We start from the raw sequence: 16654 nt of genomic DNA on the forward strand, positions 1-16654 counted from the left end.
CACTGCGCCTCGCCCCGCCCCCGGCCGGCGGCGGGAATCTTTCCCGGACGCTTCCCTGTCGAAGCGTCGCGCCTTCTGGGCTCTCCTAGGAAGCCATAGTTTATGACGCCATGGCCGCCGCCTTGGCTGGACTCACGTTGCCCGCTGTCGTGGAGGAGCTCCTGAGTGAGATGGCCGCGGCGGTGCAGGAGAACGCGCGAAGTACGGGCCGGAGGGCGTGCGTAGCTGCGTTGCGGGCGGTGGACCTGGCACGACGGGGCGGGGAGGCGAGAGGCGGAGTTCCCTGGGCCTGCGGGGCGCCGGGTTGGGGCCCCGCCCCCGCGCTCCGTGCCCGGGTCTCTGGGTTCTTTATTCCGTCTGGTTCTATTACCAAGCCCCAGTTCGTAAAAGATAAATAGAAAAGAAAGGAAGGAAAAGAAGATCTAAATTTGTTCAGGGAGCAGCGCAGTGGTTCCCTGCAGGCCAGGGGGGGGCTGTAGGAACAGAAGTGCTGAGCGCTGTCCCGAAACCCTTCAGAAGGGGCATCGGGCTGGGACAGCGGAAGGCACGGGAGTCTGCAGGGACGTTCGGAAAGGTGGGGTTCTGAATTACTCAACTTGCCTGTAGTATCCCCGCCCCTAAAATCTTAAATTAATTTTAAAGTTAATCCTCTTGTACCCTGCGTGCCCCAAATATTTTAGAGCCACAAAACCCAAATGCATACGCAATAACTGGAATTAACCGAGATCTTGTGAAAGCACCTTTTATTTCTCTGACCAGCAGAGGATGCTCTGTGACTATGCTTAGCAAATCACCGAGGTGATCTCAAGATGTGTTCTCAGCATAGTAGTATTAAGACGATAATTCTAATGAAAATGCATTGACAGGGGCGCCTGGGTGGCGCAGTCGGTTAAGCGTCCGACTTCAGCCAGGTCACGATCTCGCGGTCCGTGAGTTCGAGCCCCGCGTCAGGCTCTGGGCTGACGGCTCAGAGCCTGGAGCCTGTTTCCGATTCTGTGTCTCCCTCTCTCTCTGCCCCTCCCCCGTTCATGCTCTGTCTCTCTCTGTCCCAAAAATAAATAAACGTTGAAAAAAAAATTAAAAAAAAAAAAAAAAGAAAATGCATTGACAAATTAGAATTACTTAACCAGTGTAAAAAGAGTCACTTAATAGTAGTTCAGGACTCAAAACTGCCACTGCTTATTCACTTGGGTGGCTTTTGTTTTAAAAGGACTGCACTTTTGGGGCGCCTGTGTGGCTCATTTGGTGAAGCATGGGATTCTTGATTTTGGCTAGGGTTGATTTCTTGGTTTTGTGAGATCAAGCCCAGAGTCAGGCTCCGCGTTGACAGTGTGGAGCCTGCTTGGGATTGTCTCTCTCCTCTCCGCCCCTCCCGCCTCAAAATAAATAAACTTAAAAAAAAAAAAAAAAAGGATTGCACTCTGAAAGGGTCTGTCTTGAGTTTCTGCTTTTAAAGGGTTGAGAAAAGTAAGCTGTGCTAACACAAGCGTAGTATATTCCCTTAAAAGGTTAGGCCAGCCAGGTATTCAAACATGTTCAAATCCCCAAAAGAATGGGGAGAAAAACCAATGTTAGCTCAAACAGTGTTTGCAAAAAGCGGGTCTGTCTGAATGGGTTAATCTATACACAGTGACACTCTTGGAGAGGGCCCAATAGGTGCCCCTAATGCTCATGGCTGAGACTGAGGACCCACTGCCATTGATTCATGTTTATTTCCAGCAGAACCTTTTTCTGCTATTTCAAAGTATTTGTCCCAGATAGTCATACACTCTTCCTGATCTGTATCCTTCAATGATAATTTTTTTGGATCAAGATTTGAGTTTACACTTGTATGATGATGTGATATGTATCACATTTGGGCCAGTAGGAAGCAATTATTTGTTCTTTCCTATGTAACTTTTTGTTTTCCTTGGAATTACAGCTGTTGTGGTTGTGTTTGTTTCTTTAATTTTCTATGTATTTATCCCCAGTTCAACCTCAAACTCTTTACCAGTGTTCTAAATGCCTGCTCAAGATGTTCAGATAAGTGAGATGTTCTATCAATTTCATTTTCCTATAGAAATCTCTCCTAGAGCTTAGAGTTGATCGAACATGGGCTGACTGCTCTCCTGGATATCTCCTGAGATCTTCCTTCACCATTTTTATCCTAGGAATTCTCTTACCTATGTTGAGCTGTATGTGTAGTGTATCTACAATTTTCTTTTTCTGGGTTTACTATCTTATTTTATAGAGCACATACACTAGTAGTTTCCTGAAGAAGAACACATGAGGTGTACTTTTTGAACCTTTACATGTCTGAAAAGTTTTTTTTTCTTCTTTTTAATGTTTATTTATTTTTGAGAGACACAGAGAGAGACAGAGCACACGTGGGGGAGGGGCAGAGAGAGGAGACAGAATCCGAAGCAGGCTCCAGGCGCTGAGCTGTCAGCACAGAGCTCGAACTCCAGAACTGTGAAATCATAACCTGAGCTGAAATCAAAGAGTCGGACACTTGACTGAGCCACCTAGGAGCCCCTAAAATTTACTTTAAAAGAGTCTTTATTACTTTAGCCCCCCTGCTTCATCCCTACCTGTAAAAGAACCCAGTGCTACTAATTTCTGAGGATTTTAGGGGGGAAGAGGGTACGTTATTTTTTGGTTTTCTCCATTGCTAGCTTAGGATTCAGTTTCCTCAGGTCTTGTGAATTATTTTCCAGTGTATCTTAGCAGTTGTCTCTCCCTGTCCTTTCATCCCTGGGAGTTTATGTTTAAAAAAAAAAAAAAATCCTTGTGTTATTGTTTATTGAGGTGTTTGGAAGAAGTAAAATTAGATGCATAGACTTAATCACCATCTTACACAAAAACCTTTTTGGTTACAGTCTTTTAAAGGTTTTTGTGCCTGTGGGGTCACTGGTTTAACATGATTAACTCTCTTTCCATTCTTGTTTTACAGTTCCTGATGAGCATTTATCATTGTAAGTATATATCCTGTTGTAATTTTTTTTTAAAAAACCATTTTTTTTTAAGTTTATTTAATTTGACAGAAAGAATGTGTGCATGAGCAGGGGAGGAGCAGAGAGAGGGAGAGAGAGAATCCCTAGCAGGCTCTGCACTGTCAGCCCAGAGTCCGACGCAGGGCTTGATCTCACAAATTGAGATCATGACCGAGCCAAATCAAGAGTCGGATACTCAACCGACTAAGCCACCCAGGCACCCCCATTAATGTGTTTTAAAAGTCAGATCCTTTCAACATCAACTATTGATTTTTAAAAATACCCTTACTAAACTGAGAACAATATTTTCTTGACAGGATTGTTAAAAATCTGTCCAATAGCCAATACCACATTTGACAGTACAGGGCATTCTTGTGTTGTCTTGTCATTTTTGTTTAACATTGTTCTAGAAGTTGTAGCTGTTAGCCTAACACCTGAAAAAGAAATTAGAGGCATACCTATTTGTAAGAAAAGACAGCTATCCTTATTTGTAGATGATACAACTTTTTAAAAACCAAGAGAATAAAGTTTTTGTATTACAGAAATTAAAAATTGTTTTCCTTCACGTACAAAGTTCAAAAATATAACTATTTTCAATAGCAACAAAAAGGTGAAAGCTACCTAGGAATAAGTGACATTTAATTGTATACGCATATGTACACATTTATTTATTTAGAGAGAATGAGAGAGAGTGGGGGGGGTGCACAGGGAGAGGGAGAGAGAGAGAATCTAAAGCAGGCTCCATGCCTAATGCAGAGCCTGATGCAGGGTTCAGTCTCACAACCATGAGATCATGATCTGAGCTGAAATCAAGAGTCGGACTCTTAACCAACCGAGCCACCCAGGCACCCCAGTATGCTTATATTTTAAAGGTCTAGAAAGATATATACCAACCTGTACCAGTGGCTTTCTTAGAGGAAAGAAAAGAGATAGAATTTAGGTTTAGAAAAGGTTTTAACCTTTTCTCTATTAAATTTTTTACAGAGATTATGTATTAGAAAAAAATTACTTTTAAAACAAAATAGGGAAATAATAAAAATGTAAATTAGCCAAAAATTTTGGGGAAAAGGGTTAATATTACTAGTGATCATAAATATGCAAATTAAAATAATGACACAACTTTCCATCTATAAAACTGGCTACCACAGAAAAGATGTTGGTAAGAATGTCCTAGATGTTGGCAAAAGCATGGAGAAAAGGGTAATTGATACCCTGCTGGTAGGAGTGTAAATTGGAAAGTAATCTGGCAACAGGTTATAAGAGCTTTAAAACATACATATTCTTTGGCTTACAAATTCCACTGAAAAGAATGTATCCAAGGAGGTAATCATGAATGTTCATAAAGATTTTACAGTGAGCATATTCATCCAGTATTGCTTATAGTAGCAAAAGCAAAAACAAAAAACCACCTGGAAACAATCTAGTTATTCACGTTAGATTTAATAAACCCTAATTATCCAAAAATGGAGTTTGGGGAAAAGTAAAGTAATTCATCTTTATAATGGAATTCTTTGTAACTATTAAGAGTGATATAAAAAATACTGCATTGAAGAGGTATTCACAATAAAGTTACAAAAGCAGGTTTAAAAATTCTTGTTTATTTTTAAAGTTAACTGTGATTAATAAAGTTATGACCAAATTTATTTTTCTTTGTCCATAGATAATCTTCATATGTTTAATGTAAAAAATTTAAAACTCTTCCCATTCAAATGGTTTGTTGTGTAAAGAGACTGGTTTGTTGGAAAATGAAGAAGTTGAACATGTTAATTTTGAATACTTAGTAGCTCTGTCTTTATGTTTTGTGTCAGATCTTATGAGTTCTTTAAAACATTAACTTTCCCATTTTAGTTCAACCAGGCCACTTTATTTTCCAGTTTAGAAAAGTAACTCCTACCCGTAAAAAAATGTTATTGGAAAATAAAGAAAACATGAAAAATGTCAACAATCATACCACCCAGTGATAATCACTGTTACAGTTGGGTTTATTGCCTTTTTATTTAAATTAAATGTTTTATTTTGAGATAATTGTGAATTTTATTAAGAAAAAATTTTTTAGCATGATTGAGAGTTTCTAAATAACCAATTTTGTGCCCAGCCTTTCTCACTTAACACAAGAATTTCTTCACCTACCAAATTTTTTTCTGATAGATCCTTTAACAGATGGTTAGCCTTTACTACTAATGCAAAAAAGAACAAATTAACACCCACCAAAGGGGTTATGAAGAACTGACAAGGGGGGCACCTGGGGGGCTCAGTTGGTTAAGCGTCCGACTTCAGTTCAGGTCATGATCTCACGGTTTGCGGGTTCACAGATTCTGTGTCTCCCTCTCTCTCTGCCCCTCCCCCACTCACACTCTGTCTCTGTCTCAAAGATAAATAAAATTTTTTTAAAAAAAGAAAGAAAAACTCTGACAATACTGTAATTGGTTAGGATGTGGGAAAATAGAACTCTTAAACAATGCTAGTGGGACTGCGCTGTTTCCACTGTGGAAAACTATTGGCAACACCTATTAAAGTTGAAAAATGCACACATCCTAAGACTCAGCAATTCTACTTATATAACCAGGAAGAACTAAGGGACATATACGGGGATAATTGAGTATTATTTATAATGTGAAATAGAAATGATCAGAATGCCTGTCAATAGGGTACTTAAAAAACAAGATGCATGTACATACAATGGTATATTATTCAAAAGTTAAATTAAAAAATATATATTGAGGTGCCTGGCTAGCTCAGGTGGTAGAGCGTGCAACTCTTGATCTCGGGGTTGTGAGATCAAGCCCCACACTGGGTATAGAGATCACTTAAAAAAATAAAACCTTGGGGTGCCTAGATGGCTCAGTTGGTTAAGCGTCTTGACTCTTGATTTCAGCTCAGGTTATGATCTCACAGTTCATGAGCTTGAGCCCTGCATCGGGCTCTGCTCTGACAGCATGGAGCCTGCTTGGGATTCTCTCTCTCTCTCCCTCTCTCTCTGCCCCTACCCTGCTCATGCTCTTTCTTTCAAAATAAATAAACTTTAAGTAAAATAAAGTAAAATCTTAACAGATATAGATATATGAATAGATACATAGATATATGAATATACATATATATAATATGCATCTTTTTTTTTTAATTTTTTTTTTCAACGTTTATTTTTTTGGGGACAGAGAGAGACAGAGCATGAATGGGGGAGGGGCAGAGAGAGAGGGAGACACAGAATCGGAAACAGGCTCCAGGCTCTGAGCCATCAGCCCAGAGCCTGATGCGGGGCTCGAACTCACGGACCACGAGATCATGACCTGGCTGAAGTCGGACGCTTAACCGACTGCGCCACCCAGGCGCCCCTAATATGCATCATTTTTAAAAGCACATTGAGTGAAAAAAAAAACAGGTTGCCAAAAATGCCTACAATATATCTTTTATGTTTTAAAACTTATAAGACATCCTGAAAACATTATTACACTATATGTTAACTGACCTGGATTTAAATAAAAATTAAAAAAAAATTTTTGTTTTAATCTTTATTTTTGAGAGAGAGAGACAGAATGCAAGCAGGGGAGGAACAGAAAGAGGGAGACACAGAATGTGAAGCAGGCTCCAGGCTCCAAGCTGTCAGCGCAAAGCCCGATGTGGGGCTTGAACCCACAGACTGCGAGATCATGACCTGAGCCGAAATCGAACGCTCAACCAACTGAGCCACCCAGGCACCCCTGGATTTAAATAAAATTAAAAAAAAAAAAAAGTAATGAAAAAACTTAAAATACCACATGTATATATACGTATACGTATGTATATGTGTGTGTGTGCGAAGTATACGTATTCAATGTACTAAGTATAATAAAATATAAAAACGTTAACAGGAAGGAAACCAACCAATGCATGCAGTTGCCTCAGGGATGAAAGGAAGTTGGGAATAAGAACAGGAAGCACTATGAAGTATAAACAGGGTTTTATCTGCAAACATGGTAACATTCTGGGGGGTTAATTACATGGGTTTCTCCTATATTGCCTTTTTTTTTTTCAAATTAAAATGAATTGTTTGCAACTGCCAGTCGGTGATCCTTTGGGCGAAGTTGCTGAGGTGACAGGCAGTCTAACCTGTAGCCTCTCTGTTTCTCAGGCTGAAGTTCATCTTTGGCCCATCAGCCATTCAGGCCTTGGACCTTGTTGATCGACAGTCCATCACCTTAATCTCATCGCCCAGTGGGAGGCGTGTTTACCAGGTAGAAATCCAGAGGTGGGGATTATCTCAGCAAGAAATCCCTTAGGACAAAATGTTTTCATGAATCTCAATGGAAAATGATGACCAGCCTTAAATATTTCCTGGATTATAGAAGAACATTTGACCCAACTTAGTAAAATTAAGTATTAGTAATTAAGATAAGATAAATATGACTTATTAACCCTGCCCAGGAGCAACATACAGAACCAGCAATGATGTGGAGAGGCTGTTTTCTCAAGTCTAACGGAGCATAGTCGACTTTTCTTTCCCAGGTTTGATAACAGGCACTTTTCCTCAAAAAACTGGGTTGATATTTCCATCTTGTTCATTATCTGTCGCCTACAAGTAAATGCCAAAATATTTTGAGGTCTTTCTATATGCTCAGATTGATCTGTCAGAAGTGATCTTTCAAAACTATTGTCAGGTAGTATTCATTAAGTATACCAGATGTAGGCAGTCTACTTGAACCTTAGTTTTGCCCTCTACAATTTAAGATAGGTAGATTTGTAAAGTAATAGCCTCTGAACAGACTCTGAAAGACTCAGATTTCCATGTCTTGTTGCTATTTCCCACCAAAAACCCAACAAGGTATTTATCTTTCAGGAAACTGAGATGCAGAAGAGTGAATTAACAGTCACATCTGGCAGCTGGGACTTGTAACTGCTGCCCTACAGTGTCTCTTTTTATATATAAATGGGGCCACATTCCATTCCCACTCCTCCGCCCCCCAATTTAGCTATATGATACCATGTAAGTGCAGTGAGATTGAGGGAAGGGAAGGTTGTGAATGAAGAACATTGGCATTTTGTGTCTGGCTTGGAAGGAGTAAAAAAGCCATCAGCTCTAGTATGTAATCTAGGTCTTGCTGAAGACCAGGAAGAGACGGGAGTTTTTCAGTGTTTGGATTCTGGTTTATTTATGATGAACTTCTCAGAGCTGAGACCATGTCCGTTCATTCTTAGTGAGAGAATGAGCAAAGCCTGCTTGGTGCCTTTGGTTAGTGAATTAACCCGCCGTTTCACATGGTAGCATAACTTAACCAGTCTGGCAAAATCTTCATTCATTTCTTCATTAAGGAAAATGATGTGACTAATGTTGAGTGCCGCAGTTAGAAATTTCGGGTCGTATTTACTTAAAAGAGGCTGCCTGTTAGAATTTTGTCGGGGCGAACTTAGCAGATAAAATACCTCAAACAAAATCTTTCAGATTTTAAGTAATGACTAGGTCACAGACCTAGAGGACAGAAGGCTTAACAGATCACAGCTATTAAATGATATTGTGCCTGACGAGGTTTTTCCATGTCTCTGCCTAGTGTGTTTATTGGGGGTTTCTATGTAGCTAAAGTACCCGGAACAAGAAGGGCCTGTGAGTTTTTCCCACATCGTTTAGTTTGACTTTTTGTCTCCGTTCCAGTGTTAGCATTACGCCTGACCTGCACCTCTAGTCTTCTAGTTCTGTGATCTGGTCATTACTTAAAGTCTGAAAGATTTTGTTTGAGATATTTTCGTTATCGTTGCCTTGTTGTTTCTTCCAAGGTTGCCACGGCTTACTTAACTTCCCTCATTCCCAGCCTGTACCATATCACATTGCTTTATTCATCATAAAAATGCTAACTTCCTAGTACTGTGGCTTTCAGCTTGGACTTTGAATTAAATGAAGCTGTAGAAATCTTACGTCCACCCTCAATTTAACCTTAATGGTTTCCTTGTATACTGACATAGTCAGAATTTGGCTTTAGTCAGAGGTTCTCTGACATGATAAAAGTTGAGTCAGACACTATCTTGATATCCTGCTAGTCTCTTTCCATAGGTCAACCTGATACTCGCACTGTTCTCCTCCAGGTACAGTGGTAATTATTGCAAAGTCACCACTATGTTGTTGTCACCTGAGTTGCTTTTCTGTAAACTTTTTTGGTTCAGGTAGGGAGGGGGAGGCATCGGTCAGGAGAGGCTAAGTTATGCTGTGGTTAACAAATTTCAGAGGCTCACGAAAACAAAGTTTTGTGTCTCGTTCATGCCTCATATCCACTGAGAGTTCATTGCAGCTCTGCTCCAAAACATCATCACGCAGGGATCCCAGCTGGTGTGGCAGTCCTTCTCTGGAATATTGTGGATCTCACAGCAGAGAGAAAAGAGGATGTGGTGTGTGCCAATCTTTAATGTTTCTGCTTGGCTACTCACATTTTATTGGCTGAAGCAGGTCACATAGCCAGGGGTATTTAATAGGGCAGGAATGTATAATCTTCTTTCAGAGAGAGGCACCGAACACAGGAAACAATAAATAATACATTTAGCACTATGATGGCTCCTAAAAGGCTTGGAGCAATCATAAAATAAAACTATACTTGTGAATGGATGCCTATCTAAGTGGGTCATACTTCTTAGAACCCAACTGGAACCACAGCAGACGTCCTCCAAGTGAAGTTCATACGAGTCTGCTCTTGGGTCTCAGTATCCTATTTCCCACGTGTTACTTTTTTCTAAAATCTGTCTCCTTCTGGGGATGAACATTCCAGACTATGAGTGGGAGAAGTGGGGCACTTCCTGTAAGAGGAGGTCATTTTTCCATTGGAGGATAAAGCAATTGAATTAGATGATCCCTGAGGTCAATTTCCAGTTCTAATCATTTCTGACTCAGATTTTTACCTTATTATTGGGTTTATTAGTCATCTGATGCTAGATAAGGAAGAAGCAAATTCAAAATTTGCTATCACAACAGTGTTTACTGCCTTGGACGCTTGAACATTTTACTTTTAATCTCAGCCAGCCGTTGAAAGCATCAGGCAAGGGAACCTCTGTAGAATTTCTTCCCATCCCTAAGTCACCTGGCATTTAGTCAGCATCATCCAGGGTATTCTCATGGATTGGGGACCCACAAAAAGAAGGGAGCTGAGGAACCATTCAAGTGAGTGTAGAATTCCAGAGGCTTGTGCCTGCTTAAATTTAAATCCAGGGAGAAGAAACATAGGGGATAGATAAAGGAAGAAATCTAAAGTTTTATTCATCGGTAATAGTTGGAGACCTAAGAATTGTTCATGTCACTGCTGGATATTGGGTTTTTCCCCAGGATTAAGTGGAAAACAGTCTGCTTTCTAGCTGCTGTCAGTTTGACAAACGAGCATGACACCTGGAACACTGCTATTCTGTTGAAGCCTTACCTGTTGCTTTATTCTTTGTTGGGGAGAAAGAAGGAAGAATCTTAGGAGTGCTGACTTTTTTTTTTTTTTTTCATCCTGGCCTTTTCATTCAGATTGCCATCTTGGAGCCTAAAACTAATTTGAAAGCCCTGTGGCAAATTCCTAAGTGGCATCTCACGGTAAAATAACCTTCAGGATGTTTCTGCTTCCTTGGATACTGATTTTACACTTCCAGTTTGGAAATTAACTCCAGGAGTGAAGCCCTTAACATTTTTGGTTTGGGCTCCCTGGTGGTAGAGAGGCTTAAACAAGTGATTTCTCTGACAAGTTTGTCCACCACAGACACATCATAATTTCACTGTACGTCTCCTTTTTGTCCCTTGCCTGCCAACAAGGCGATGTGTTCTTGGACTAGGCCTCTTACCAACCCCTCCTCCTATCTGCGTCCTCTTGCCATCCTGCTAGGTGAATCGGCAGATCCAGGCGTGCCTCGTTCTGAGACCTCCACCCTGAGCAGCTGAGTCATCCCTTTTGCAGGCTTCTTTGCTTTATTTATTCTCCTTGCTCTCAAACGGTTTTCAAGAGGCCTTTCCTACTTTCTCTGGAAGACCTGTATTTCTGCCTCACTGCTTGCTCTTTACCTGTTCCACACTTTGTTTAGGTGTGCGGCGGAAGCTTCAGAAACGTACACACATGTTGTGCAATACCAAAGGCTGAGAAACACCACAATAATGTGTATCTGAGGGGACCTTTCCCGCCCACCTCTTTTTTAGGCAGCCCATGGAGTGGACCCTGTAAATCACTAGGCGGAGGAACAAAATGGCTCATGTGGATGGTTTAACTAGCCTGAAACTCCTGTTTCATGGTCTGAAGTCCTCAAGGACAGAACCTGTACATGGGGAAGTTGAGTTTTCACTTTTGTGTAAGACGTTACCGCAGCCCTTCCCAGTACGGTTTGCAGAGCTGCTCTGAGTCATCAGGCGGATAAATTCAGGGGAGGGAAGCGCTTTTCCAGCGCACCTTTTGAAGTCTGATCCCATCTGTCCTTTCCTTTATAGGTACTTGGAAGTTCTGGTAAAACGTACACATGTTTGGCTTCTTGTCATTACTGTTCATGTCCTGCGTTTGCCTTCTCCGTGCTGCGGAAGAGTGACAGCCTGCTGGTGAGGATGGGGAAGGCTCTTCCCACTGCAGTCGAATTAGGAGGGAAATTCTTGGCCCCCTTAGCATGGTTTAAGAGTTGTACAAAGTGAGAATTTTTACTGCCTGTTGAAGCAAACGGTTTACTGTCCTGGATTTCCGTCCTCTCTTTTGGGTTTACCCTCCCAAAATGCACTGTCATTTTTTAGATCTACATCCATTTCCCAATTGTTTATTTAAAAGGTCACAGGTGAAACTTTGGGGAGGGCAACAAGGTAATCTTGAAAGTTGGCACTGGGGAATTAGACGGCCCAACAAAAATATGAACTAAAGTGACTGCTGGCGACTTTGCATATCCCCAACTCAGCTACGAGGTATTTCTTCCCACTACACCCATAAGACAGCCTGGCACTTAGCCATACTTGATTTTCACCATGGGGCAGGAGAGCACATTGATATTTCTGCCGATTTCACAGGAGCCCAGAGCATCAAGCAGGAGCAGGACATACTCACACAACTCCCTGTTCCAAAGGAGAACAGCATTACCCACCTAAGAGCAGGTAGCTATTTTGTCAGTTTTCCCAAGGAAAATTATAGTATCCACTCCATTCTTCCCCTTTCTTTTACACTGTTAACTTTGTAAACATCTCGGGAATGGCGGTGGGAAGTTGGGCATCTGATTGTTGAAAGGCCGCATTTGCAGCTGATGTGCCCTAAGTTTGTTTCACCTGTAAAATGACAGGATTAAATTAGGGCCCCTGCAATATCTAAGCTGTGTGTTCTGTGACATAAGGCGCAGCACTTCCCCACAGGCTGCTGTCTGTGAGGGTTCTGCTCACCACCCTCCCCCGTAGTACAGCACAGTGGTTAAGGGAGCGTAGACTCTGGGCACATGGGTAGAATGGGGATAAGACCTGTCCTCATGGGGTAGCTGACAGATTTAAGTGAGACAGTCTGTGGGAAGCACTGAGCAACACAGTAGGTCAAGGAACGTTCGCCATCGCTGTGAATAGCTTTCTGAAGGCCGGAAGAAAGAGGCAGAGCCAAAGACTGCAATGAGGGGCCTGTCTTGCTTCTCACTGTGGGTGATACACCCTGTGCCAGCTGGGCCTAAACTTTCCGAAAACAACAGGCAAAGTAAAACTTCCTTTATCCCCTCTGATTTCCAGAAAAGAATACATTTGTGTCACCTTTATCTGCAGTTTTTAGGCAGCAAGTCTTTAATCTGTGTGCCCACTCCTTTCCTACCAAATGTAGTGACAGGTCTTGGTTATCTCGGCCCTGCCGATTAACGGAGTTGTGTTTTGTATTCCAGTGCAAGCATCTCTTGGCAGTTTATCTTAGCCAGGTGACAGGGACCTGCCGACAGCTGAAGGTCTCCGACAAGCAACTGACAGACGTATTATTCGCAGAGAAGAAACAAAAAGCATAAAAGGTATAGGTTAAGCATCATTATCTTTCAAAATAGAAGTCCCACCAGGAAACACGTGGTTCATGTGGAAGAGAGGTGAAAGAATCTTCTGGAGACTTCTTGTTACTGTCCCTCTTCCCTCCTGGACAAGAGACTGTGAGTTGCAACCCAGGATGTGTGTATGGTTTGAAGTTCTGTACAGTTCTTGTGGAAAATCAGAACCCGCCTGTGAGGCCCTTGGATAAATTTCTGAGGTGGAATCAAGCATTTTAGACTCAAACAAACCCTAATCTCTATCACACCCTGTCTGCAATTAGATTAAGTTACTGAAGTACTTAGTAATTTTTAAGAGGTTGGAATGGTAGATGAAACTGGTAAGAAAAAGTTTAGATGAGTTAAGTGTTACTTCTTTTCTTTGGGTCCAGGGAATCACTCTGCAGCAACAAAAGAGCAGAGCAGAGCTATGGCTAAGCAGCAGCACCTATAAAAAGACTCCGGGGTTTTAGTTTCACTGAGCTTTAGCTCCCGGTGGTGTTGCCAAAAAAGCTTACATAAGCTGTATCGTTAGAAAGGCGTATCTGAAGCAAGGAAAGGGCTGGTTTTGCTCTGCGTGCGTTTCTGAGCTTTATAAGAAGCCAAATGAAGGAAGAGACAAAGTCATGCCCTGAAGGAAGTAGAGAAACCACCAAGGATTTCCAGTCTGAACAAGAAAACGGAAAAGAGACTCCAAGAGGAGAGTTTTAGAAGGGAGGGAGATGGGACTCGTCTGGACCCCGAGAGAGTGAAGGGTAAGGACAGATGGCAGTGAAGATGAGGCCACCTCAGCCCAGAAGAACTTCCTAAGGAAAGCCATTCATGGCCAGGACGGGAGCCTGGAAGGCCAGGCATGCTGTCTGCGGGGCTTGCACACCTGCAGCTTCCTTGTGCAGATATTACAGCAGTGAACACACAGAGGGGAGAGATTTTACGGCCCAGGAAACACGAGGTGCAGGTGCTGGAGAGCCATGTGACCGGCTCACAGGCGGTGCAGCGTTCTCTGGTGGCCAGAGCCTTGGGTTCCGTGGAGGCGCAGCACACAAAAGCTGTCAGGACTTTCCTACTTGGGAAGCTTGGGCTGGGTATAAACTTCTCCCTTTAAGCAGTCTTCAGAACAAAGAATAGAAGGTAGATTCAGCACCCTGAGCTTGTTTTTTAAGTTTTATTTTTATTTCATGTCATACACATACACAGTTCTAGGATTTTACTTATTAAAATTTTCACACTTGGGCTCCAGCAACTTGGCCAAACGTCAGCTTGGTAGAGAACTCAAAATCACTGCCTAACTCTAGAAGGGGAAGACGCAGTCTGGAAGAGGAGGGATCGATCCCATTTCTCCAGTTTCTTCCTCTAGGGTATGGCTTTGCAGTATGCGGAGAAGAATGTTAGGAAAATTGTTATCTGATATTCTACTTCAGAACTTATTAGAGTGTCATTTCCCCAAATAAATACAGCAGTTTCTTGACTGAAGAATTAAACTTTTAATTTTCCTGGTCACCTTCCTAGGAATAAGTATGTATTTTTAGTATGTCCAACTTTTGTTTTTCCATTGCTTCTAAATTAAAAAATATTTGTATTACAATAGTTCACAGTGTTTCACAGTAAAATAGTTTCATTTTCTACCAAAGAAGAGGCAGACTCTTAAAAAAAAAAAAAAAAAGTCTTTTATGATCCATTCAAGCCATCAGCATCATCCACACAGTGGGAGCATCCAGAAAGAACCATAAATACATTTGTGAGCCTTTGGAGCCTACTCATAACATGTACATATTAGCTAGGTATGTGGTGACTCCAGGGGAGTACTTAAAAGAGGCAGCCCATATGCTTACAAGGTGTAGCTGTCTTTAACAACGGGAATCAGCTGGTCACGTCCTGTCTGTCCCTTTATTGTGAATTTATGCCTTCTTAAAGAGGCCAGGACCTAGGTCATAGGCCCACATCGAGAGCAGGCTGCACCCCTGGCTGCCCATTCCCACTCTTGAGGACATCTGTCTGGCAAAGAACATACCTGGAGATGATTTTGTGAAAAGTATGGCGGAAGTCTCGGTTCCGATAGGCATAGACGATGGGATTGACAACTGAGTTGGCATGTGACAGGAGAATGGCCATGTTCATTGCCCACTTGGGCTTATCCTTAGCCCGAGCTGGCTGGAAAAGGGTGACACAGTTGATGGCATGTACTGGCAACCAGCACAGAGCAAAAATCCCAACGATCATGGCCAGGGACTTGGCTGCATGGATCTCCCGCTGGATGATGGTCCTTGAGTGGTCCATCAGCTCAGTGCGCTGAAGCTGCTTGCAGGCCACCATGAAGATATTGATGTAGATCACCAGCATGATGAGCAGTGGGGGCAGGACACACCCAAAGAAGTTGAAATAGACCATGTAGCTCATGGGGACCACATTCTCAAAAAGACACTTCACGAGGCAACAGCTTTCATTTGTGGCTCCATCCCAGGGTTCCGTGCAGTTGTTGATGGCACTGTCTTTACTGTTCCACCCCAGGAATGGAGTCAGTCCGATGCCAAAGGCAAGGACCCAGAGGCCAGCAATGACTCCTCTCGCTCGGGGCCCAGTGACCAAACTCTTATACCTGTCCAAAAGAACATCATCTGTTATCGTCAGTTTGCAGTACTCTGTAACCAGAGTCCAAGACCCCCACCTCTGCTTTTGTTCCATGGCCTTTCCCCATGACAACCTTTCAGGTTCACCCTCAAAGGGCACCACAGCCTTTTACCCTCAACATGAAACCCGCAAAATCAGTATGAACAGTTTTGCTCTAACAAGCTCAATAAGATTTTCATTCTTGACTTACTAGCTCATCTCTGTTGACCACAACGGTCAGTGGGAAGTGGGAGAAGTCTCAGAGGGTGCTTTCTAATTACCCACATACCGACTTATGAGCACAGGTCTTCTATAAGGCACTGCTCGAAGTGGTGAGCTACATCAGTAAACAGAACACATAAGATCCATGCTTTTCAAAAGCTTACATTCTAGTATGGGGGGGGGGGGAGACGACTTATAATGAACAGCAAACATATCAGTAAGTTGTATGATATGTTAGAAGGAGAGGTGTGGTGTGCAAAGAGAAAAAGCAGAGTAAGGAAAACCAAGACTGGCAGGGACTGCGGTTTTCGAGAGGATGTTCCAAGGCAGCTTCATCAGTAAGGTGCCATCTGAACTAAAGTTGAAGAAGTGAGAATTGGAGCCCCCAGGAGTCACCACTCCTTGGTGGCTCTGGGCAAGAATCCTTCTGGTCCCCCACAAATACACAAGAGATCTGTCCCAGACGATGGGAAGAATCCTCCCTGAATACCTCTGGAAACTGCTAGAGAACAACACTTCTGGTGATGCCCCTCTCTCTGTTAGCAGCAAAGTGGATAAAAACTGGGAAATTACTTAGCAAATATGAAATCACTCTTAGTAATTTTAAACCTTTAAAATCTTACTTAAAATTGCGAGAAATCACAATACACAATGTAGACATTCTGCCATGAACTAGTCCACATATGGTTAGCAGCAAAGCTAAAAAGTTGGCTATTAATAATTGATCAATAATATGTATTCAATGTAATGTATTGAGGAAATGAAAGAAAATCCTTCCTTAACCTCTAGGAAGAAAATGGGGAGCTAATTCGATACACATTACCTTAAGACCTGTCTACGGGAAGTGTCCAATTTCCTGTGCCTGCAGTATAAAGCCTATACTTCTCAGCATGACCCACAGAATCCTCCAGGCCTCAGCCCCA

General features: G+C 42.3%; 2 protein-coding genes across 2 annotated transcripts in view; one reads left to right on the plus strand and one right to left on the minus strand.

Annotated features, from left to right (window-relative positions):
* On the plus strand, nt 1-14565 carry ZSWIM7 (zinc finger SWIM-type containing 7). Its single transcript, XM_030296193.1, has 5 exons — nt 1-201; nt 2933-2954; nt 7081-7183; nt 11377-11481; nt 12774-14565. Exons 1-5 carry the CDS (start codon nt 111-113, stop codon nt 12888-12890), a joined length of 438 nt encoding a protein of 145 aa, XP_030152053.1. The 5' UTR covers nt 1-110; the 3' UTR covers nt 12891-14565.
* The window catches only part of ADORA2B (adenosine A2b receptor), a 24704-nt gene continuing 22601 nt past the window's right edge, over nt 14552-16654 (minus strand). Inside the window, exon 2 of the mRNA XM_030296188.1 lies at nt 14552-15498. Coding sequence (XP_030152048.1) covers nt 14832-15498 — 667 coding nt within the window. The 3' untranslated portion in view covers nt 14552-14831. The remainder of the gene's footprint in view (nt 15499-16654) is intronic.

The sequence above is a fragment of the Lynx canadensis genome, chromosome E1 (assembly GCF_007474595.2).
Source record: "Lynx canadensis isolate LIC74 chromosome E1, mLynCan4.pri.v2, whole genome shotgun sequence".
In the NCBI taxonomy this organism is placed as follows: Eukaryota; Metazoa; Chordata; class Mammalia; order Carnivora; family Felidae; genus Lynx; species Lynx canadensis.

Excerpts from the sequence above, each read along its gene's own strand:
- ZSWIM7 (XM_030296193.1), top strand. The coding sequence starts at position 111 with ATGGCCGCCGCCTTGGCTGGACTCACGTTGCCCGCTGTCGTGGAGGAG. Across the intron at positions 7,184-11,376 it reads GTGGGAGGCGTGTTTACCAG|GTACTTGGAAGTTCTGGTAA; the intron begins GTAGAAATCCAG and ends TTTCCTTTATAG. Across the intron at positions 11,482-12,773 it reads GGAAGAGTGACAGCCTGCTG|TGCAAGCATCTCTTGGCAGT; the intron begins GTGAGGATGGGG and ends TTTGTATTCCAG.